Source organism: Paraphaeosphaeria sporulosa (genome assembly GCF_001642045.1).
Source record: "Paraphaeosphaeria sporulosa strain AP3s5-JAC2a unplaced genomic scaffold CC84scaffold_14, whole genome shotgun sequence".
NCBI classification, from domain to species: Eukaryota; Fungi; Ascomycota; class Dothideomycetes; order Pleosporales; family Didymosphaeriaceae; genus Paraphaeosphaeria; species Paraphaeosphaeria sporulosa.
The window spans coordinates 101,272-123,045 of NW_017253373.1; the positions used below are offsets into that span (position 1 = coordinate 101,272).

At 52.4% G+C, this 21,774-nt stretch overlaps 10 protein-coding genes across 10 annotated transcripts; 5 read left to right on the plus strand and 5 right to left on the minus strand.

Moving 5' to 3' along the window:
- Window positions 1-24: 24 nt before the first annotated feature.
- Window positions 25-2,644, plus strand: CC84DRAFT_1156457 (uncharacterized protein). The gene is made up of 4 exons (XM_018176977.1): window positions 25-1,426; window positions 1,485-1,695; window positions 1,762-1,906; window positions 1,962-2,644. Exons 1-4 carry the CDS (start codon window positions 303-305, stop codon window positions 2,585-2,587), a joined length of 2,106 nt encoding a protein of 701 aa, XP_018029930.1. The 5' UTR covers window positions 25-302; the 3' UTR covers window positions 2,588-2,644.
- Window positions 2,645-2,663: 19 nt separating this feature from the next.
- Window positions 2,664-4,918, minus strand: CC84DRAFT_1169101 (alpha-galactosidase). The gene is made up of 5 exons (XM_018179571.1): window positions 4,209-4,918; window positions 4,001-4,161; window positions 3,669-3,948; window positions 3,538-3,605; window positions 2,664-3,385 (listed from the first exon to the last, which is right to left on the minus strand). The coding sequence occupies exons 1-5, from the start codon at window positions 4,531-4,533 to the stop codon at window positions 2,687-2,689; spliced, it is 1,533 nt and encodes a 510-aa protein (XP_018029931.1). The 5' UTR covers window positions 4,534-4,918; the 3' UTR covers window positions 2,664-2,686.
- A 560-nt stretch (window positions 4,919-5,478) lies between these two features.
- Window positions 5,479-6,222, minus strand: CC84DRAFT_1222587 (uncharacterized protein; the record flags this gene model as incomplete). Its single annotated transcript, XM_018183390.1, has 1 exon — window positions 5,479-6,222. The coding sequence occupies one exon, from the start codon at window positions 6,220-6,222 to the stop codon at window positions 5,479-5,481; it is 744 nt and encodes a 247-aa protein (XP_018029932.1).
- A 1,284-nt stretch (window positions 6,223-7,506) lies between these two features.
- CC84DRAFT_1103446 (uncharacterized protein) lies at window positions 7,507-9,184 on the minus strand (the record flags this gene model as incomplete). Its single annotated transcript, XM_018175014.1, has 4 exons — window positions 7,507-8,269; window positions 8,360-8,364; window positions 8,515-8,820; window positions 8,870-9,184. 4 exons carry the CDS (start codon window positions 9,182-9,184, stop codon window positions 7,507-7,509), a joined length of 1,389 nt encoding a protein of 462 aa, XP_018029933.1.
- A 659-nt stretch (window positions 9,185-9,843) lies between these two features.
- CC84DRAFT_1222589 (uncharacterized protein) lies at window positions 9,844-10,317 on the plus strand (the record flags this gene model as incomplete). The annotated part of the gene is made up of 3 exons (XM_018183391.1): window positions 9,844-9,888; window positions 9,948-10,049; window positions 10,099-10,317. The coding sequence occupies 3 exons, from the start codon at window positions 9,844-9,846 to the stop codon at window positions 10,315-10,317; spliced, it is 366 nt and encodes a 121-aa protein (XP_018029934.1).
- A 347-nt stretch (window positions 10,318-10,664) lies between these two features.
- CC84DRAFT_1231899 (uncharacterized protein) lies at window positions 10,665-12,323 on the plus strand (the record flags this gene model as incomplete). The annotated part of the gene is made up of 4 exons (XM_018183743.1): window positions 10,665-10,848; window positions 10,995-11,093; window positions 11,143-11,711; window positions 11,782-12,323. The coding sequence occupies 4 exons, from the start codon at window positions 10,665-10,667 to the stop codon at window positions 12,178-12,180; spliced, it is 1,251 nt and encodes a 416-aa protein (XP_018029935.1). The 3' UTR covers window positions 12,181-12,323.
- Window positions 12,324-12,358: 35 nt separating this feature from the next.
- CC84DRAFT_1209906 (uncharacterized protein) lies at window positions 12,359-14,213 on the minus strand. Its single transcript, XM_018182249.1, has 3 exons — window positions 13,840-14,213; window positions 13,008-13,781; window positions 12,359-12,721 (listed from the first exon to the last, which is right to left on the minus strand). The coding sequence occupies exons 1-3, from the start codon at window positions 13,931-13,933 to the stop codon at window positions 12,411-12,413; spliced, it is 1,179 nt and encodes a 392-aa protein (XP_018029936.1). The 5' UTR covers window positions 13,934-14,213; the 3' UTR covers window positions 12,359-12,410.
- Window positions 14,214-14,302: 89 nt separating this feature from the next.
- On the plus strand, window positions 14,303-16,981 carry CC84DRAFT_1209907 (ATP-dependent DNA ligase; the record flags this gene model as incomplete). The annotated part of the gene is made up of 1 exon (XM_018182250.1): window positions 14,303-16,981. One exon carries the CDS (start codon window positions 14,303-14,305, stop codon window positions 16,979-16,981), a length of 2,679 nt encoding a protein of 892 aa, XP_018029937.1.
- A 264-nt stretch (window positions 16,982-17,245) lies between these two features.
- CC84DRAFT_1169106 (protein translation factor SUI1) lies at window positions 17,246-18,044 on the minus strand. The gene is made up of 2 exons (XM_018179572.1): window positions 17,914-18,044; window positions 17,246-17,848 (listed from the first exon to the last, which is right to left on the minus strand). The coding sequence occupies exons 1-2, from the start codon at window positions 18,023-18,025 to the stop codon at window positions 17,607-17,609; spliced, it is 354 nt and encodes a 117-aa protein (XP_018029938.1). The 5' UTR covers window positions 18,026-18,044; the 3' UTR covers window positions 17,246-17,606.
- Window positions 18,045-19,159: 1,115 nt separating this feature from the next.
- Window positions 19,160-20,180, plus strand: CC84DRAFT_365241 (uncharacterized protein). Its single transcript, XM_018185934.1, has 2 exons — window positions 19,160-19,349; window positions 19,548-20,180. The coding sequence occupies exons 1-2, from the start codon at window positions 19,268-19,270 to the stop codon at window positions 19,964-19,966; spliced, it is 501 nt and encodes a 166-aa protein (XP_018029939.1). The 5' UTR covers window positions 19,160-19,267; the 3' UTR covers window positions 19,967-20,180.
- The last annotated feature ends 1,594 nt before the right edge of the window (window positions 20,181-21,774 follow it).

Here is a 21,774-nt window from a genome sequence, read left to right on the forward strand (position 1 = left end):
AGCACTCCTGCCATCTTTCTCCACGAGGTGTAGCGAATCATGAAATTTCGACGATCGCTGGACTGTATTGTTTGTAAATTCGGGGTACATTCCCCCGCGCGTTGCAGTAGATCTGTCGATCGCGACACCCCGCTGGAGTTGGCGCGCCACTAGACCTCGGGAATGATCAACCGGCAATTTATCCATCAATGTAAGGAACGACTAAGAGACTGCCGGAAACACTGTGATGATGCCATATTCGTATCCTTGAGAGTACAAGATGGTGTCTGTAGCTGCACGAGCTCTTCAAGTCCATTATCACGATGCTGGCCTCCCATTCGCTGGCATCAACATGGCTTTTGGCCGCGCTGGTGGCCGTCGTCGACTGTAAGATCGATCGCGAGTCTATTATACGACAGTTCAATCTGCGACTGAACCAGTCACACGCATATAGCCCAGTCCAAGTTGGGAACGGCAACTTTGCCTTTGGTGCCGACGTCTCAGGTCTGCAGACGTTCCTCCCGCACAACACGCTGTCATCGTGGGGTTGGCACAACTCGTCTCTGCCAACTACGCCTAACCAGACCGCGATTTCCGACTTTACTGGTCAGGACTGGTGGACACATGGTCGACTCGTGAACTACAACCAACCCAACCCTGCGGAGAAAGACATTAGTCAGTGGCTCATCGCGAACCCGCATCGTATCAATCTTGGAAGGATCGGACTTTGGTTCGGAGGCAAGAATGTAACAGAAGACGAGCTCACAGAGCGAACTCAGACACTGGACCTTTGGGAGGGAACAATCTCGTCTTCTTTCTCGTGGCACGGCAAGAGCGTGACAGTAAAGACCATTGCCAGCCCGGAAATAGACACGATTGCTGTAACGATCACTTCTGAGCTTTTGGGCAACGGAGAATTGGGTGTCTTTTTTGACTTCCCGTACGCCAGCGGGAAAAACAAATTTGACGCGCCCTTCGTGGGACTGTTCAATGCCACGTCCAACCACACTACGACGTTGACGTCTAGGAAGAACAGCGCCACCATCACGCATACGCTTGACGCAACTACGTATGACACAGAGATTCGATGGGAAAGCGAAGGTCGCATACAGCGGACAAATAACGAAACCCATTCCTACGTGCTCACTGGGAAGGACTCTGAAACGTTCGCTTTTACCGCGACCTTTGCGCCCAAGGCGGCAAACAGTCAAGGGTCATTCCGAGACGTGAAGAAAAGTGCGAAAGATTGGTGGAAGAAGTACTGGTCTACTGGCGCCTTTATCTCTCTTCCAAGTGCGACGAATTCTTCGGCCAAAGAATTGCAGCGCCGCATTGTGTTGACGCAATATCTGCTGGCTGTGAATGGGGCTGGTAAAGACCCTGCACAAGAGTCCGGACTTGTCAACAACGGTTGGTACGGCAAGTACCATTGTGAAATGATCTTCTGGTAAGGAAGAACCGCACAGAGTCACCGAGGTGTACACGTGAGCTAAAGAGAACTTCAGGCATCTCGCTCATTGGACTGTATGGAACAAGTGGGACCTTTATAATCGCACTATTGGAGTCTATGAAAGATTCTTGCCATCTAGTTACGACCGAGCAAAGCATCAAGGCTACCAAGGGGCACGCATAGGCAAGATGCAAGATGATAACCCAAGTGGTTGGTCCGCACCTGGCGAGATCAATTCCCTCCTGATCTGGCAGCAGCCCCATCCGGTAAGTTCAGTGCCCTTTTGTGGAGCCCAATAGAAGCCCAGTGAGATAGGGTACTGACCTAGATAGATGTGGTTTGCAGAGATGGAGTACAGAAAATCTCCGACGCAGAAGACACTCCAGAAGTGGGACAGGGTCTTGGCTGGCGTGGCTGACTTCATGGCCAGCTATGCCTGGTACAATCAGTCTACGAAAGTGTATGACCTGGGGCCGCGTAAGCACTCTGCAGACCCTGAAACGTGGCTTTAGCTAATGCGAATACAATCCAGCAATGTACCCAGTCTCGGAGAACACCAACCCTAACCAAACGGTCAACCCAACATTTGAATTGGCGTATTGGCGCTTTGGTCTGGATGTTGCGGCGAAATGGAAGGAGCGGCAACATCAGGTCGTACCCGCAAGCTGGCGTACCGTAAAGGACAACCTTGCCTCATTTCCGATCCAAGACAACGCATACGTTCTCTATGAAGGCGTTGAGGACATGTGGACATCACCCGAAATAGCATCAGATCATCCGGGGTTCTTAGGTCTCTACGGTTGGCTACCACCGGACCCTCGCCTCAACTTGACAGTGTTCCAGAACACTGTGGACAAAGTGTACGCTTCGTGGGACTTGGCGAACCTCTATGGCTGGGATTTCCCGCTTATGGCCATGGCAGCAGCTAGATTGGGTGACGGCGAGCAAGCAGTTCGATGGCTGTTAGACGTGAACAACCAGGTCAATGAGCTCGGCATGCCCGAGGGAGGGAACAGAGTCGCAACGCCATATTTCCCTGCTAGTGCAGGGATGCTGCTTGCTGTCGGAATGATGGCTGGAGGATGGGATGGCCTTGCAGGGTCTGTCTTTCCAGAGGATTGGGATGTCGAAGTTGAAGGATTCCAGAGATCTATGTAGCCAAACTCGTGGAATGGCGGGCAGTTCGAAGATTCATAATATAGAAACGCATGATGCATTTGGTTACATAACCCTCGTTGGAACACGAAGATCTCGCTACTATAGCTCATCTCTCTTCCTCAGGCTTCCACTCCCTTGAGACCTCAAGCGATACACACCAACTGAATGCCTCGCAATCTCCGCGGTGAATGTCCCGCTCGGTGCAATACTGCCTATATGAGCACCATACAACGCTGTAACGTTGTTACTCAGTCCATCAGCATAGCTCGTCGCCGTAGCATTGTATGTTTCCGTCCTCGTTGCATTACTGACTGTGGCATTGCCACCACCATCAAGAATTGCTTGAGCTTCTTCATTCGACATGCGGTTTGCCCACAGGTCATACACATCCCACGTCTCACTTAGCTCAGGCGGCGCTTTGTACGCACCCGCAGTGCGCTGGTCAAGGAAAATGTCGTCCATTGTAGCGTTCATCGTCCTGCTCGAGTTACCCGCATTGAGAAGCGCAATGACCGTATCACCATTATCAAGGACTCTGGTCCACAAAGAGATCTCTCCTTGGCCATAATCGTCGAAATCCACGAAGTAGCGCCATTTCCTGATTGCTGCTCCGGCTGATGGGTCTTGGTTCAGTGCTATGACCGCTGGATTTGAGAGTATGGCTAGATTTTGAGGCGAAAGAGTGTCGATGTTGGTGCCGATCATCAAAGGAGACGAATTCATAGCCCACATGGAGAAGTGCGTAACGTATTCGTTGTCGTCTTGTCCCCCATTGCCTACTTCGAGACCATCCATGTCCTGAAGGGTAGGGTAGAACGTCAGTGAGATGCTCAAAACTTGAGATGCTTGAGTACAAGTGGCCGTCTTGATTCAGCTTATTACTAAAGTCCGGCAACTTCAGACAATTATAATAGCAGAAAACAGCCACATTGTACTCCCGGAGTTCTTACGTTGAAGTAGCCAGACATGGTGCGGCTGGTTATGGATGGCATCTTATTTAAGATATTCATGATGGAACCTGCCGAGAACGAGGAGTCAGCCAACTGTCTCGACTATCATCTGTATTTGGTTTTGTACTTACAATGGAAACCAGGCCACGCGCAGCCAGGGGCCTCGGTGCATGGGCAACGATCATCTGGACGGTTAAAGCTGTCATATATATCACCAGACATACGTCCAGAGTTTGCGATCAGGTATGCCCAGTCGTACGGATCGTCGTTCCCCCAATTGCACATGGCGTATATGATCTCGCGATTCGTCTTGTTCAGAGCTTGAGACATAACGTTGTACCTATCATAGGAGATTTTCGGTGTTCCAGACTGTCCTTGATTAAAGCAGTTGTCGTATTTGAGGTAGTCCACCTGAAAATGAGGTGTCAGCAAGCTCTGGCTCGCAGCGGTGAGAGTACCTTACCCCCCAGCTGGCCCAGAGTTCTGCATCTTGCGTTTCATAGCCAAGCGATCCAGGATATCTTGCGCACGTGAATGTACCCGCCGATGAATATATACCGAACTTGAAGCCCATATCATGAAGTCGGGATATAACAGATGCCATGCCCGAGGGGAACTTGATAGCTAGGTATTGTCAGTGTCCGTCGCCGTATGGCAAGTCTTATACATACGACTCTCAACCAGGTATCCGCTGGAGTTTCTCCCTATAGACCAGCAGTCATCCAGAGAAATGATATTATAGCCTAGGTCGCGCAATCCGAAATCGACGAGGTGCCGTGCCGAAGAAAGTAATAACTCCTCATCCGCATCACAGCCGAATGCGTTCCAGGTGTTCCATCCCATCTGCGGGACGAGGTTAAGACCGTTGTACGATGATGCCCCTGGGATGATCACTTCGGGAGTACCAGACGAGTTGTCAATGTATCTGCGCTGATTGTATGCAGTCGTTGCGCCTAGCAAAGTTGCTGCGGTCAGCAGTTGGGTCGCCCGATACATCTTGAGAATTCGAAACGGCTGCTGCTAGGTCACTTTTGGGAGCTTTCGGTCGTTCCGATGGATATTGTGTCTCGCTACTAGGAGGCTGGTATATATACTTTGGAGGTTTATGACTTCCTCCACTCTACCAGCATACTCCGCTGCGATCCGCTTCGGGAGTGCGCTGTTGTAAGCATTTCCCTCTTGAGAGAAGGGCCCGATGGGTCGTCATCTTGCTTCGAGCTTGCGACGCGTTCCGAGAAACACTGCGAGGCTTTGCGGGGTCCTGTGGACGGTCAAATCTCCGGCGATTTTAATTGGTAGATTATTGGCGTTCCTGCGCCGCCCAGTCTTCTGATTCGCAGCCGATGAGAGCCTCAAGGACGTTAGACCGCAACTGGGAGACGGCACAGTTTGTGGGGTCTTCGCGGGGGCACCTCGATGTTTGCGTGAGGGAAGGTTGAGAATGCCAATAGTAAGCTAGTGCAAAATAGGCAGTGTTTCCGTCTTCCCTATGCTGAACAAGAACAGCAGAAAACGGTGCGTACATTGAATGATCAAATTATTCCAGCATACTCGCGGTCTCTAATTTGGAATCTGTTTCTATGCAAAATGCCCATGAGAACATCTTGCCGCGGTCGAGGAATAATTCACGGAAAGATGTTGTAAGTGCTTGAGGTGAAAGACATCGAAGTCGCATATGAGCAAGTGGATGTGGAGACTGAGCAGTACAATGTTTTAGGAGACCCGAGGAAACATTGCAACCACATCATGTTCATTTGAGGTACCTAAGTTTTTTGAAAAGGAAAGGAGCGTGTCATCGTCAAATATGTAAAGTACATATATATCTGGTTGGCCTGCGATCTCGATGGCTGGCGTAATTTTTAGCTTCGTAACAGTTCCTATGGCGTAGCGCAGACTCATGTAGAGGTGCAACACAAGGCCTTAAGGTTGGCTATGTCATGCTTAGGCCTTCAACAGCTTCCAGCCACCTCCAGTGGAAGCCTTAGAATCCGAGGAGGAAGACTTAGGTCCAGAGACACTTGCCCCGCCGGAGGCGCCTCCTTTTGCTGCCTCACCACCTTTCGCTGATTCTCCACCGCCGTTATTACCCTTTCCTGCCTCACCATCTTTCGCGGCGTCTTCTCCATTGCCGCCCTTGACTGCTTCTCCTCCATTGCCGCCCTTGGCTGCTTCTCCTCCATTGCCGCCCTTGGCTGCTTCTCCTCCATTGCCGCCCTTGGCTGCTTCTCCTCCATTGCCCCCCTTGGCTGCTTCTCCTCCATTCCCACCTTTCGCGGCACCTCCATTGTCGCCCTTAGCAGTTTCTCCTCCATTGCCGCCCTTGGCTGCCTCTTCTCCTTTTCCGCCCTTGGCTGCTTCTGCTCCACTCCCGCCTTTGTTGACATCTGCGCTGGATTTAGCACCCCCAGCAACTCCTTTTGCGTCCTTGCTGCCCTTTTCTTGCTCCCCGTTTCCACCCTTTCCTGCTTCTCTACCGGAGCCTGACGAACCCGAGAAACCCCAGCTATCGGAGCCAGAGCCGGATGCGCCTCCCTTGGAAGAACCTGAGCCGGACCATGACTGGCTAGCATCACTATCTGGGGCGCTCCCACCACCGCGGATAGCGAGAGTGTTCGCGTTGACCACAGGAGCAGCAGCTCCGGTGAATGCGAGGATAGCAATGACGGCGGCCTGGGTGAGACGCATGTTGATGAGCGAGTGGGTGAATTAGAACGTGTGAGTGAACGAGTAAGAAGGTCAACGTGATCTGTATCGAACAAAGTTCACGTCATGCAACCCCTGAACATTGATGATGACTAGGTTCGTGAGATTGGTGGCTTGTTTGGATTGGAAAGCCTCAGGTTCTATATACTCCTCCAGCGAGCGAGCTGGCGTAATGCACAGCGTCATCTTTTTGCATCATTATTGCCATCCCGCTCTAGTCTTGGTCTGGAACTCCATTTCCTTTACGTACAGCTTCATTTGAGAATATGCCCTAAGCATAGCAAAGGGCTACATGTAACGGACTCGATGCTACGAAAGATTGGGATGGATGCATGACACCGAGAGTCACCTCTCAGTCTTCCGAAAGGTCTCGTTGGACCGCGGTGCTCGAACACTGGTGCTCAAAGACGGGAGTTTAGGGACAGACAGGCCGCGGACCTGGGCGTCTGATGCCATGCGGAGCCGCGATCTCGCGATGGAAGGCGCTTGGCGATGCCGTGCAGAACCGACTACCCAACATTGACAGAAGTAGCCATCGGTATGCAGCAAGTCTGGAGATTTCAGTAGTTGTGGAGACTCCAAGCAGAACTATCGCACCTGTATCGGAGTCTCGAACTTTGCTCCTGGAGCTAACAGAGGTACATCGCGACAACATCGAGTAATGTCCTTGGGACTAGGCCCCGAATATATGCCCCTCATGCGTCTAGTAAGACTGGGCTTTTCTCCAGTTCTTTCTTGTCACGACGTTTGGGCGTGACCGCAGCTAGGTACTAGGCCATAATCGATGTCGTACCTTGAACCAAAGTCGGGGCAAGCTTGCGTGGCCCAACGCGGTGAATTCGGGGCCAACCAATTGAGAAGATGACGGGCGTTGGCCGATCGAGTTGAAATTGTGGGGTAAATGTGGGCAGGTACGGCAGGCAATCTGGACAATCGGGCGGGCGCACACCCCGATGTGAGGGGGATCTCACAAGGGCCCTGAAAACGTCATGTTGTCAGCGCTTGAGCTCAGAGATGGGATAGGTTCTGCAGCGAACAGACTCAACAAACTTCTGGGCCGCCTCTCTAACAGTTAATGGCTCGAGAATGTGATCATGAAATTCGGTTGGAGGTTCGGAGCAATCTGGGTACTCACGATGGCTACATCGAGATATGGACAGAGTTGGATGACCCCAATCCTAGCGCAAACGCTCCGTTTCAAGGGACATCTAGTTGTGATCAATCGAAAAAGTTGCGTTGTTATTAGATAGCGCCATGTGTGCCATGCTAGGCCTTCGAAGAATTGGATACCGGGGGTGAGGGTGGCTGTGAGGCCGCGAGATAGTCACGTTTTCGCTCAGGCGTAGGGGAGTTGGTGAAGCTGTCGCGGGGACGTTTCCGACGAGTTGCAGCCGGCGCATCGGTTGTTGAACCATCGGGTAAGCCAACTCCATCCACCTGTCTTTTCCTTTGGCGTTCGCAAATCCTCTTCCATTTTCGCACCACGTACATTGCGAGTGCTGCCCGGCGAAAGTTGGTAGTACGCGCGGGCTTGATCCCGAGCCAGTCTATGCGACTCAGGCCAACGAGCAGCTTGTTGTTAAACGCTTTAGACAGCTGCAGCGTCAGAAACTCGATTTGTTCCTGCGTGAGTGATTCATCCCGCAGCGCAAACCGAAGTGTGAGGTAGCCTCGTGGTACATGATGTAGTCGCCGAGCTTTCAGCTCGCACGTTTGTTGTGGCTTGAGAGGGGCAAGATGTATGTGCCGTCCAAGATGCTGCTTGAGGGACCATAATTGGGGCGGCGTGTCATGGCGTCTCTTGTCAAGGGCAATACCTTGGTTCAGGTGGAACGTAGTAAAGCCCTTCTCGCCGTATTGCCCGTGAAGCCTCTTTAATGTATCGATGAGTGCGCGAGTGAAGCTATTGTCACCCGGCGCAGCCGTCGTCGAGTCGATGGCACAAGCGCTTAGAAGTTCGAAGGTCCTGGTCTCTTCCTTCCCACCTTTTGTCAGGTTGCTAGCATAGCAAGTGTCGAGTATCGTAAGCCTACAAAGTCAGCTTAAGTCTCCAAGGTGGGATTGTGTACGAAATTGCAATGTCTCAGACTCAGCAAATTTGTACTGGGGAGTATCGTACACATCCTTGTGGGCACAAAGTCAGTGAAACGCTCTCAAACATAAGGATGATTTGGTAGAAGTAGGTCGTTCTAGCTTTAGTCTGTTCCTAACGTCTGACATTTCCAGACAGTGAAAACGGCGGAGCCAACTACTTCGCACCCCGGGACTTCTTACTGATTCTACATCCTCCTCCTGGAGGAGTTCTTGGATCTTGTTCCAATTGCACTTGGCTTCCTTCTGGAAGCCGCGTCTGTCCATAGGTCTTAGACTCGCGGTGAGTTCGAGGTATTTCTGATCCTCCTGGTACATGCCGTGTCCTGTATAGTACACGATCAAAAGATTGTGTGGTCCGTCATGCTTCTGTATGAATGCACTCATGTAGGTGCGCATCTGTTGTTGCGGCTTAGATGAGACGTTGAGCTCAACCGTTTCGGTGACGAAATGGAAACGATCGCGAAAGACAGCGGAGAGTTCTTCGGCCTGCGCATTGGTCAGAAGTATTCTCCATAAACAATATGGCAATTCGCACCTCCGCTCTTGTCTTGAGCTCGTCCAGCTCGTCCTCCCACTTCACCAGTAACACAGCAACTTTTGCGTATCCGTCGGGCAAATCCATATTCCGCACGATCGCTTCATCCCACCACATCTGCATCTCTGCAGCACGCTTCTGCTGCGCAGCATCATGAGGGCCGGCATCGCTCTCAACAATCAACTCGGCCCCGCCGGTGATGTCTGAGCTGTGTCCAGGAGCATCTTCGACCGACTCGATCTGCGTTTTGAGGTGGAAGACCTTATCTCTTAGATCCACGGAAGGAGGAATGCGCGGCGCGATAAGGGATTCCATGGTTGCGTCAACGACCGCTTGAGGGGCACGCGTCCACAGAGCCATGGTGCGCGGCGGGATTTAAGGATAGGAGTGTTCGCAACAGCACAGCTGCACGCATCTTGCGCACTACTCTCCAGCAGTTCAGCCCCCATAATGGTGGGACGGGCCGCTAGGAGCACGGCACAGAAGCAGTCTAGACGAGGCAATCTTCGCTGACTAACTTCAGTCCGATTTGGGGGCCAACCATCCTCCTTCCATCCGCTCCTCTTTCTACTTGCAGCAGATTCAGAGACAACGAGTAGCATTACTAAAAAAAACAATTCAGATTCTGGGTGGAGTAGTCCCATTTTTATTCACTGAGTAATGATGAGGACCCTCCGACGGGAACAGATGTCAGCCGACATCGTAGATGCTGAGCAGCTCTGGTGCCGCGGGCGCTGGCCCTGATGAGACCAACAACCCTTGCGTCTGTGCAGGGTATCTCACAATCAGCCTCCTTTCGCGAACGGTCAGTTCTAAAGGTGCAAGGCAGCGAGCGTCCAGGAGGCCTGCACCAAACGAGTCACTGAGTACATATTATTATCGTCGCAGCCTTGTCTGCACGCATCGCATTTTCTTCAGCCTTTCATATTGCACCTGCTACCCCGCGCCTCTCGCCTCATTCACGCCCTGAGAACATGGCCTCCCTCCAAGACGAAGTTCAGCCCGCTCCGGTGCAACGTGTAAGTCGGGCACGCCGCCAGAGACCTTGCCACAGCAGACTGACAATTTTTACGCACAGAGAGAAGTGGATCCTGCGTGGTCGGAAGAGGAGCTTCCAGAGCGACAGCATATTGTGCCAATGGAAAAGTCAGGCGTGTACGTAGACCCGATGGCAAGACATGTAGGTCGCATATCGCCTTTGAGTCATTCCAAGGTCTCATGTCAGATAGGCTCCCGCGAAATTCGAGAAGAACAAGACAGTGCACATGTCAGTGATCGAGCACGGTGCGCGCACGAAAGGCACCTTCACGATCAAAAAGGCTCGAATCAGTCCATACGGCTATTGGGAATATCAGCTATCGATAATCGACGGCCACGGTAAGCTGTACAAGGATGGCGAATGGGTCCGCGAGAAGGAGTTGAAGGCAGAAAGTACACAGAGGCGCTGAATGTAACCCTGGTTGTGGCTATGTCAATGCGAAGTGTGGCGCATGTGACTCTGAACGGTTAGATTGTGATTCAGGCAGCTGAATTCGATTGGGGTCTGGCGTTTTGGCGGACGGAGCCGGCGATCGCTACGGGCGCTCACCGGGGGCTTTTGCGCATCATTCATGTACATAGACTGCTCACCCGCCACACTCCTCATCTGCAGTTCAGCCACTTCTAGATTTGTGATTTCACTTCAATGACGGCCTAAATTTCGTTTCATTCCACCGGAGTCCAAAAGTTTGTCGTTTTCGCTGATTCGTGTTGTCGCGCGGGTCGCTCAGCCTCTCCTATGGCCCCCACACGCACCATGACGGGAGACACTGTCCTCAATGATGTTGAAATGGGTCCACAGTCTCCCACCGATACCGAACGAACCATTGGGGGCGATGCCATCATCGAAATCGGTGAAGAGGATGGTGCCTCCACGATCCGTTCTTCGTCCGAGTCCAGCTCGCGCTCGTCGGGATATGCCGTGCCTGCACAGCCTCCTCGTATGTATCACACCTCCGTAGGTCTGGGTCGCAACAACTCCGCACACGGTGTGTGCAGAGTGAACTCGCGCACCTTCACAGCGACTATTGTCTAGAGTGTCCCGGCCTCCAGAAAAGACATGAAGCTCCTGCTAAGACACATGCAGAAAACGAGAAGCAAAGACCAACTTTCCTACGACGCGTGACTGGCTCTTTCAAATCTGAGCCGGAACCAGTCGGTGTGACGGAAATAAAAACACGCCAATGTAAGCCTCTGGTTGCTGGTCAACACAATCCATTGCCTAATAACCCCAGTGGACAACACGCCCAACGGCTTTCCGAGACTCGCAGCTTTTCAAGCATCCGAGTCCAACTTCTCTCTCTATCGCTCATTTACCTATCTCCATTCCCGCGTCCTGCTTGATCTACAGGACGAAATCACGACCCTAGAAAAAGAACTCGACGACATCGACTGGGACGACTTCGACGAAAACCCCGACAGGCTGCGTTCACGTGAGATCGACGTCGCAAAAGCCCAAGATGAAGGCGACACTCGTAACAGAAGAGTCATTCTGCGGGAAATCAAAGCAAAATTAATGGAGTACGATAAAGTCCTCATCAAAGCTCGAACTCTAGACAGCTTCCAGAAACCGAGCGACCGCAATTACCGCAGCGTGCGCCGCTTCCACCACAACCACAAGCCGCTCATGGACGCCGAGACGGAATCGATCCGCAGCAAGGAAGATACCGTCTCGCTGCGTAACAGTGGTCGTGAGGGCGGCAGCTTCGACGGCGGCCTCGAAAAGACCATCTTCAAGATCGATGAGTGGCTCAAGCGTATCATTAAAAACTTTGGAGTCACCGATGTCCACTCGCCGCTCGGGGTATGTCATGTCCAAAATACTTTTCTTTTCTTCTCAAGCCACCAGACCAAAGTAATTGACATATGCAAAGCAATACTTCCAATCCCCTGAACTCCGCGCCAAAACAACCAATAAATACATCACCCTATACAGCTCAACTCGCATCGACAAGCTCGCCAATATCCTCATCACTCTTGTCATCTTCGCCCTGCTCGTAGTCCCCGTCGTTGCCATGTACCTGCTTACTTCCACGAACGTGCACACCGGCACCGGGTCGGGTCTCTCGAGTTCCTCAGCCGTTTCTCCCTTGGACTCTAACACACGGGATACGCTGAACGCGGTTGGGTTGTTGATTGTGTTTACGCTGCTTTTCAGCGCGGCGATGTCGTTGTTGACGAAAGCGGCGAGACACGAGCTTTTCGCTGCGAGTGCAGCTTATTGTGCAATCTTGGTCGTGTTTATCGGGAACTTTACGGGGCCGGGTAATTGAGTGATGTAGTAACGAATAATGAATCATGTCTTATCATAGTGGCTGACATAACAGACTGGACCTCTGGTAAGCTAATGCTGTTGTAACTTACTCTACATTGAGAAACAGCTCAAGGGTTGGGTGCAAGAAAAAACGAAAACTGATCAGTGTCGTTGACCATACGTCCCAAGATTATTTTGTACCTATTATGGATTCTCCACATCAAATCTCGTGTGTATCATTCCATCACCTTATCCAAACCCTCCCAATAACGACCCAATGTCCATCTGCTTCCCTTCCCTAAGCCTTCTTGGCTTCTTCCCTCCACCAGTCCTTTCTTCCCCTCCTTGGTCATCCTGGTATCGCTTCGGTTGGCGGCCAGCCTCATACTCTGTCTCGACAGATCCAAGTCGCTTGAACCAGAGTGGGTATCTGTTGTATGCAAGATTTCGTTCTGCGCCGTAGTATACCGAGAGTACAGCCGAATCGGGTACGTCTTCGGGAGCTTGATCTGGGTGCATTCGGCCGGCTAAGTCGTATAGCATCTTCATCTTGACATGGCCTAGAATTCCTGTAGGGTTAGCGATGGTCGGCGTGGGGATGGGCAAGGAAATGAAGCCAAGTCGATGGGCTCTTTTGGGCGGGAGCAAGGTGAGAAGTTGTCTAGAACAGTTCGGGATGCAGTGCTGAGCCTGTCCAGGAGCTATGTACTCCTGAACAGTCAGCGTGTGATTTGGTTCTAGGCAAAGCAGCAGTAAACCGAGCACCCTTGCCGTACACCGGGTTGCGGAATGCGGTTCTGTACAAATAACGACCTCGGCCTTTTATTTCTTACGCAGATAACTTACCGGGCAAGTTTCCCTTCGACCAAACGGCCTCGGGGGTATCGCTGTCGGCAGTACCTGTGTAGTCATCGACAAGTAGTTCAAACGGCAGCGCGGCACTCGCAATCTGTGATATAGCAGCTTGCGAAGAGGCCAAGGGAGGTTGAGGCTCAACAGTGCAGATTCGGAGTGCTGGGAATTGAGACAGTCCCTTCAAAGTAGCTGGTAGACTTGCTGCGTGATGATGGAGGCCAACTACGCGCAACTGTGTGAAAGCGCCCTTCTCTTTCACGGCCCGACTCCAGTCTCTCATCGCCTTGTCATCGAGTTCTTGCGGCAATTTATCATAGGCAAACCGCATCAGCAGGACGCCGAGATTAGGAAGCGTTGTTAGGGTGATCAGGTCATCAAGACGGAGACAGAGACATTGTATGTTGAGCAATAATAAATGTGAGAAGGGGAGCAGCCGGAGCCACTGCTGGATGGATGGTAATTCGGAGGCGGATTGGCCATAAAGAGCTGGTATGCGAATTGGATAAGTGCGGTTGAGCTCAGCCTCGCCGGGAAATGCTTGCTGAAAGAGGGACCAGGCATTCGCAGTCAAGTTCTGATTCTTCTGCAGGTGTTCGTATATCCTGTGAGCAAAATGCCATTCCGCAGATTGCAAATCGCTGGGCATGAACAAGTTGATGTGCCAAGCACATGATCGCATTGCCATATCGTACAGTGAAGAGGCTCCCAGTCCGCGATGACGATAAGACTGTGGCTTCGTCTTCCTACCATTACATTTGTCTGGCCCTGAATGTGTGTGAAGTAAGCAAGGATTGAGCTGCACTATGGTTCGGCCATTGCTTACAAGCTGAGACCATCGACGTGACCGGAACTTGCGTTTCTTCATACACTTGCCCTGTGGCTTCGTCGAAAGCACGAACCCTTTGCGGTCGGACCATAGTTGATACGAGACCACTCCACTAGGGGTACAGTAAACAAAGTGGACTAAGATGACGCCACTAGACCGAATCTGGGTCAGAACATCCCAATCCCAGTGTCTGGGCTATGTAATCAGGCGAAGCTGGCAGTAGAAGCAGACATCCGGCTTGCGGATAAGGAAAGACGCGTTCGGACAAGTCTCACTGTTAGGAGGCTTTGTGAAAGAAGATACAGGGCGTGACTTGTCGCGTCGCGTAACGCGAAGAGGAGGATAGGCGGTGGTCCGAGCGCGTCATGACGTGAATGAGTGCTACCGCCATACCGAAAACCGCTGTGTCATGCCGGCTTAATCATGACTGATTGGCACCCACGGCCACCTCGTCTCGAAGATGAGTACCCCGACCAAGCGTCGCAAGAAGAATGATGGCTCCAGCCAGCCTGTCCGCAGCCTGGACTACTTCTTCGCGAAGCAGAAGCAGGATGCGGCGAAACCGACAAGGGAGGCGGATGTCAAGGTTATAGAGGCCAGCGATACTCCGAATGGCGAGCAAGACACATCCACTCTTACGGACGAGGAGCTTGCGCGGAAGTTGCAGGCAGAGTGGAACGAACAAGACCAGCAAGCAAGCGCCAAAGCACCCACCTCCAGCGATCTCTACGACAAGCCCGAGAAGGCTGTGGAGCCAGCGACGAATCTAGCGATAAATCTAGCGACAAATGGCGATGCAATCGGAAACCAGGGCACGCGCACTCCACCCAACGACGATGACAAGCTTGCCGCGGAGGTTTCCATCAATGCAGCACCCAGGAAGAACACGCTCTCGCTCCAGTCTGCCGCCGCTGCCGAAGACACGGTTTCCGCGAACATACCCTTCGACGAAAGCCCCCTCGAGTTCGATCCGTCTACCTACATATCGGACTTGCAGACACACTGGGCAGCAGAGGGTGGCCACGCGACATACGCGCTGCTTACGCGCTGCTTCGTGCTCGTCAACAGCACCACGAGTCGCATCAAGATTGTGGATACGCTCGTCAATCTGCTACGAACAATAATTGAGGGCGATCCGGAGAGTCTGCTTCCTGCAGTGTGGCTAGCGACGAACGCCATCTCACCGCCGTACATCGACCTCGAACTGGGACTGGGCGGATCAGCTATCTCCAAGGCTTTGAAGAAGGTCTGTGGGTTGGACAACGCGGGTCTGAAGACTCTGCACAACAAATACGGCGATCCGGGCGACGTGGCCTTCGAGGCAAAGAAGCGGCAGTCGTTCACGCTGCGGAAGCCGAAGCCGCTCACCATCAGGAGCGTGTTTGATTCGCTCGTCAAGATTGCGAATAGCAAGGGACATGGCAGCGTGGAGAACAAACAGAGGATCGTGGAAAGGCTTGTTCAGGACGCGAGAGGCGCAGAGGAGAGTCGATACATTGTAAGAACTCTAGTACAGCATTTGAGAATTGGTGCTGTCAAGACGACCATGCTCATTGCTCTCTCGCGAGCTTTCATGCTCTCCAAGCCTCCAAATGCTGAGTTCGAGACCCGCGATCGGAAGGCTTTGCAAAAGCTGAAGAAGGAAGATTTGGCTGAGATCTATGCAAGGAACGAAGAGATCGTCAAAGCCTGCTTTGCCCGGCGTCCTAACTACACCGACCTCATCCCATCACTCCTCGAGATTGGTGTCTGCGACGAACTCCTCGTGCGATGCGGCTTAGCCCTACATATACCCCTACGTCCCATGTTGGGATCGATAACGCGCGACTTGGGTGAGATGCTCACCAAATTGCAGAGTCGAGATTTCAGTTGCGAGTACAAATACGACGGGCAGAGGGCGCAAGTGCATTGTGATGAACACGGCAAGGTGACGATCTTCTCACGGCATTTAGAGGTCATGACGGACAAGTATCCAGATCTGGTCGCTCTAGTGCCTAAGATACGCGGTGAAGGTGTATCAAGCTTCGTTCTAGAAGGCGAAGTCGTAGCTATCGACCGCGAGTCTGGCGATCTGAAGACGTTCCAGACGCTAGCAAACCGGGCAAGAAAAGACGTGGTCATAGGCAGCGTCACCATCGACGTATGCCTTTTCTCCTTCGACCTCATGTATCTTAACGGCGAGGAACTGCTCAATCGACCCTTCCGGGAGCGCAGAAACCTGCTTCGGAGTCTCTTCGTGGAGATACCACATCACTTTACGTGGGTCAAGAGCCTCGACGCCACCTCTGCCGATGTAGAGACTGTGCAAGCCTTCTTCAAGAGCGCTCTCGACATCAAATGCGAAGGCATCATGGTCAAAGTCCTCGACAACCTGCCCAATCCCGATCTACAAGCTGACCTCGACTTACCTCCCGATGCCGCCTCCGAGCCCCCTACCCCGAAGAAAAAGGGCCGGCCCAAATCGAAGGCCTCAAAAGCCACAAGCACGTCCGATGCCGCACCAGAGGAGCCCTCCAAGCCCTCACACGGCCGTCGCAAAGCCCTCCTCTCCACCTACGAGCCGGACAAACGCCTCGACTCCTGGCTCAAAGTGAAAAAGGACTACAACACCACCTCCGAGACCCTCGACCTTATCCCCATCGCTGCCTTCCACGGCTCGGGCCGCAAAGCCGCGTGGTGGTCGCCCATCCTGCTCGCAATCCGCAACGCCGAGACCGGGCAGCTGGAAGCCGTCACCAAGTGTATGAGCGGCTTCACTGACGCCTTCTACAAAGCCAACCGCGCAAAGTACGACAAGGACGACCCAGAGTGCACGAATGTGCTGTTTAGCGGGAAACCGAGCTATGTCGAGTACAATGGCGGGGCCGGGACGCCGGATGTCTGGTTCGAGCCACAGGAAGTGTGGGAAGTCGCGTTTGCCGACTTGACGCTCAGTCCGACGTACACGGCTGCGATCGGGCTAGTGAGCGAGGAGAGGGGGCTGAGCACCAGATTTCCAAGGTTCCTGAAGGTGAGGGAGGATAAGGGGATTGATGAGGCGACCGAGGCGGGATACCTCGCTGAGCTGTACAGGAAGCAGGAGGCGAGGGCGCCAGCGGAGAACAAAGGAAATGAGGCTGAGGAAGGCGACGAGGAATAAGATACCCTAAATTTCTATGCAAATTCGACCATGTGGATGCGATAACACAACGCATCTCGTGATAGCTACCCAATACTTACCGACTGTGATGTAGACGGTGGGGTGATGCTATGATGGCATGCGGTTGGGCAAGTACCGGAAAGCGGGACCCAGGCGGAACCACGGGCGCACCTTCCAAGGTCTGCGCATCGCACAGTCAACACACAGATAACGGAAAGTGTCAGAGTCACAGCGCAAAATAACACCAGTCACACAGTAGACAAAGCGCATAGCATAGCGAACCTGTTAATTTGATTATCGAGAAGGCTGGCCCCCAGGGGCAGGCGGCTGCTCTACACAAGCCCGCCATTTGCAAACCATAAGTCATATTCCGAGTGAAAAAAACATGACTCGAGAGAAATACGTGTCCTCCTTCCGTCGCATTCCCAAAGCAGAGCCTAAGTCGTGAGGAAAGAGTCGTACAAAATGGGTATCTACCGGCGCGGCGCCGCATGATCAACCCCGCGGCTGACTGTGCCTCCAGCCTTGTGACCAGCCGCCTCAATATCGTTATCGGGGTCAAAGCCCTGTTGTTTTGAGCGGCAACGGTGACGGCGGGGATGCTGCGCGCGTCGGCAGAGGCTTCTTAGAAACCGTGGACCTTTATGGTTTTGGCATCGAGGCCCAGCCCCTCCTTCTTGTCGGTGAGGAACTCTTGGACATCCTTGCGCTGGTCGCCCTGCAGCTGGATCACCTCGCCCATCTCGCTGTCGGTGACGACGGTGCCATTGCAGGCGAACTTCTTCTTGATCACCTTGAGGATCTTCTTTTGGTCGAATTTCTTAGGCAGGCCTTGGACCGTGGTCAACGTCTTGCGGCCATTGCGCTCTGTTGCTCGTTAGCGGGTGCGACACGACGCGAAAGCACGCGGAGAGGTGCGGGGGGTCACTTGCGCTGGATACGGATGTGAATGTAATTCTGACTAGTTGTCTTGACGTCGCCGACTGAGTCTTCGGCCTCCGCGAACGGGTCGAAGGACTTGAGGTTCTGGATGTCCGTGGTCATGAATCTGGTTGACGAGTCCTCTGCTGAAGCGCGGTTTGAGGGAGTACGTTTGGTGTACGGGCGCGGTGGTGGTGTCGGCTGAGGGTGCGGGTGGAGTCGTGGGAGAAGTCAGGTTAAGAGGGGCTCCGGTGCGGGCTGTGTTGCGAACCTCGCCACCTGACCGCCAAGCATTCTTATGTCATCAGGCCCGGATCGCACCTGCCGCACGGGACCGCCGCTCTTTCATTCTCAAGATTGTTCTTTCCTTTTCCGGGCAGGCTTTCACTTGGGGCTTTACAGTCATAGATCGATTCGAGTGAAATTGAATGTCGACGTGCTACACGCTCAATGAAACATTAATGTCTTCCATCTCCCCGTTTCGGAACACTTAGCCGGGAGTAGTGAAGGTGGTGCACCTTGGTGGGGCTGTCTCACTCAAACTCACCATCTACCACGAGGATACCGTCCTCAACACACTCGATGGACGTCACGAGCAAGCGACTCGGGGGCTTTAGTCAGATACCATCCTTGCTGTCTACCAATATAAACCTCTGCAGGCTGAGGCTGAGGAGATGTGGATCCTGACCCTCGAGCCTTCGTGGGAGCACGCATCATCACTGAACATTTCTTTTCAGAAAGCGTCCATATACAATGACGAATCGTTTCACAATGCTTTCGAGGCGCTATCGCATGCCTGAGGAGAACCAAGAACGACTCATCCGGTTGTCGTCGACGGCGCCTCTACGTTATGAATTACAGATAATAGACCAGGTGCTTCGAACACTACATTCACAGAATGAGCAGAGGAGGCTGTGGGTTGATGCACTATGTATTATGCATTAATTCGTCCGACGATACAGAAGAGTCGCACCAAATTCTTCTCATGCATGAGATCTTTCGGTCGGCAAAAGTTGTACTCGCTTGGCTAGGCGCAGGTGGGAAATCCGACGAAGTCGGATCGACGCGCTTATCGTGGCTTTCTAGTACTCAGTGAGAGAACTTTGAGGATCAAGTGGTCCTCGAGAAACTGCGGGAGAACACAAGAGAGAAGGATGTTACAGCTCTCTTAAATCTAGCATGGTAAACTTGTCCAGCATTTTCTGGATCCGTGCTTACAATTCTGTGACCGCTAGGTTTACTCGCATGTGGGTCATTCAAGAGGTAGTTCTCAACATAGATATTACCTTGATACACGGCAGTGGTACAATTTCATAGGTCAGATTTAGTACGGCACTGATCTTCTACAACAAGCTTCGAGATGCAATGAAACGTTGTGGAAGATTGGATGAGCAGTTGGAAGCCATCGCTATGATTTCGAAGTCGTGGAAGCTGCATTCTATGTCCGGTGAGTACGCCCTGCAATCACTACGGCCGAGGTCAGATCTCTAGTACTGGTTGACACTGTCGATTACGTGTAGCGAGTGATGATATTACACTCGCAATGAAGATCATCTCATTCATGCCAGAAAAGCAGTTTACGAGTGAATGAATTCATAGACACCGGATTTTCCAATCTGAATGCAGTTTGTTGACTCGGAGCTAGGGGACAGACAGCATTACTTCCAACTTTCAGACATGCTACGGCGATTTGCTGATTATAAGTGCTCGGATCCTCGCGACTGCAGACATGCCTTGCACAACATGGCCACCGATCTAGAACGCTCGAAGAGCATCGCAGGCCCAAACTACATGCTGCCGCGCATACCATTTGCAGTCGATTATTCCCTCAATATGAAAGACACTTACCATGCGTTCGCCTTTGCTTGCGTTAGGGCGGGTCGGATCAAACAACTATTGCAGGCAGTTGCCGAGCATGCTAGTTCTGATGTTTCTCCCGACCGGACATCTTGGGTTCGGGTCCAAATCCTTATCACCCATAATGCACTCACAGATCGACAGGTTCCTGATTGCCAACTGATGCCGATGCCCAGAAAGTCGTGGTCGCCGGAACGTGGATGTTGAGGTCTCGAGGGAAGATCATTGAGAGTTGTCAGCCATGTCCAACACGACTAACACAGAATGCTTCTGGCGTCGGGATTCTGCTGTGCGAGCATGTCGCACAAACCCACCGAAGGGCTGTTCGTGCGCATCGATGGTGTCGGATCCATTGTGGCCATCGCTGACAACCTCGATAGTTTCTTTCGTGCACTCATGAAGCTTTACTATGAAGTGAGCCACAACTACAGGACCTGGTGGGTCTCGGAGACGAATGTTCTGGCTCAAATTCTTGTATCGCTCTTGGATATCCTAGCAGATATGACCGACGCGCTCGGGGACGCTTTTTACAGTATCGCCCAGATAGTTATTTAGCAACTCATGGGATAATGACTTCCGTCTTCGCGATGCTCTTTTCGAAGCGATGGCAGGGAAAACTTGATTCCGTGAGCAAATGCCTGGCCAGAACGCCTGCTTCTACGAAATCACCAGCACCAGCATCCCAAAACGCGATCAGCTCATTTTGGATTCAATTTCAGTCTTCCAGTCCAAGGAGAATTCGACCATTCCCGCTCTAGTCATACGCACCACTCCGTGTACGAGGCGGCTGTGTATGCCGATAGGACTCTATTCGCCTCCAATGTTGCGACATCTACCAATGGGATCCTTCCGAGCAGTAGGAGGCGCTGTGCTTTCTTGTCCAATACAGTCAAGATCGGGCATGGACGACGAGCTATACCTGTCGAAATGCATATGGCCTACCGATTTCTTTGCTGAGTCCAGTCGCAATGACGCTATACACTCAGCGCAACTTTGGCTGGTATAGAAAGCGCTCCACTGTACGCACAGTACCTAGATGCTCACCGTCAAAGACTCGCTGTTCTGTGATACTCGAGCACGTGCAGACCTTCGGTTGTCATTGACCACAAGGCAGGCCGATGTCGTTGGAGACGATCGCGCAAGGAAACGCATGTGGTTCCAATGTACTCAACCACCATCTTGAAATCCAACCGTCCAAGGGAGAAAATTATAGCTCGGGAGAAATACATCAAAGGCTTGATGCATCAGCAGCAGGTACGGTATCGCTAAAGGGCAGTGTCATTTGAATTGGATCAGTAGGGGCCGCGGCACGCTTCGCTGGCATGTCTTGCGCTCGTTCAGGAAGGATTCCTTGGCCTCGTTCCGCGATCCGAATTTGACCCACAGAAGGTGCAAGCTTTTTTTCGAAGCGCAGAGCTAAGAGGCACGATTCGTGGATGCGGCTATTTGCGACCCCATGCCAAGAGCAGCGCCCCATCCAGCTTACGCCCGACTCGGGCCCAGCTTAGCAGATGAACACGCGTGTTCTGAGATCGAGTGCTCCATCTCTTGCAATAGGAGTAAGACATATGATCGCAATTTCCCACATGTACAACGAGGTCATCCTAACATCTACATATAATGTCCACCTTTTTAAATGCAATGTTGTTGTTCATACAAGGCTCGCGCAAACAGTAGAATTTGTGCCTGTGGGTACGCGAAGGATCGATACCCCTACTAACTGCTGCGTGCAAAACACGGCGCGTGGATGCCTTGTGAGGCGGACATGAGACCAAATGCACCGGCCTCCTCCCCAAAGACCTAGATAGCCTTGGAAAAGGGTCCGGGAAAGTTAGCTTGATATCCTGTGAGCCTCTAACCACGATGGAAGTAGTTGTTGATATGGCCGCGTAGGCTAAGTGAACCTCAGCCCACATCCTAGTTTCATTAATTCCCTGGCGGACGTCACGCACTCACGCGTCTTGCTGCGTCGTAGTTGATAATCCCGGTGCTCATACAAGTAATTCCACTAGAAG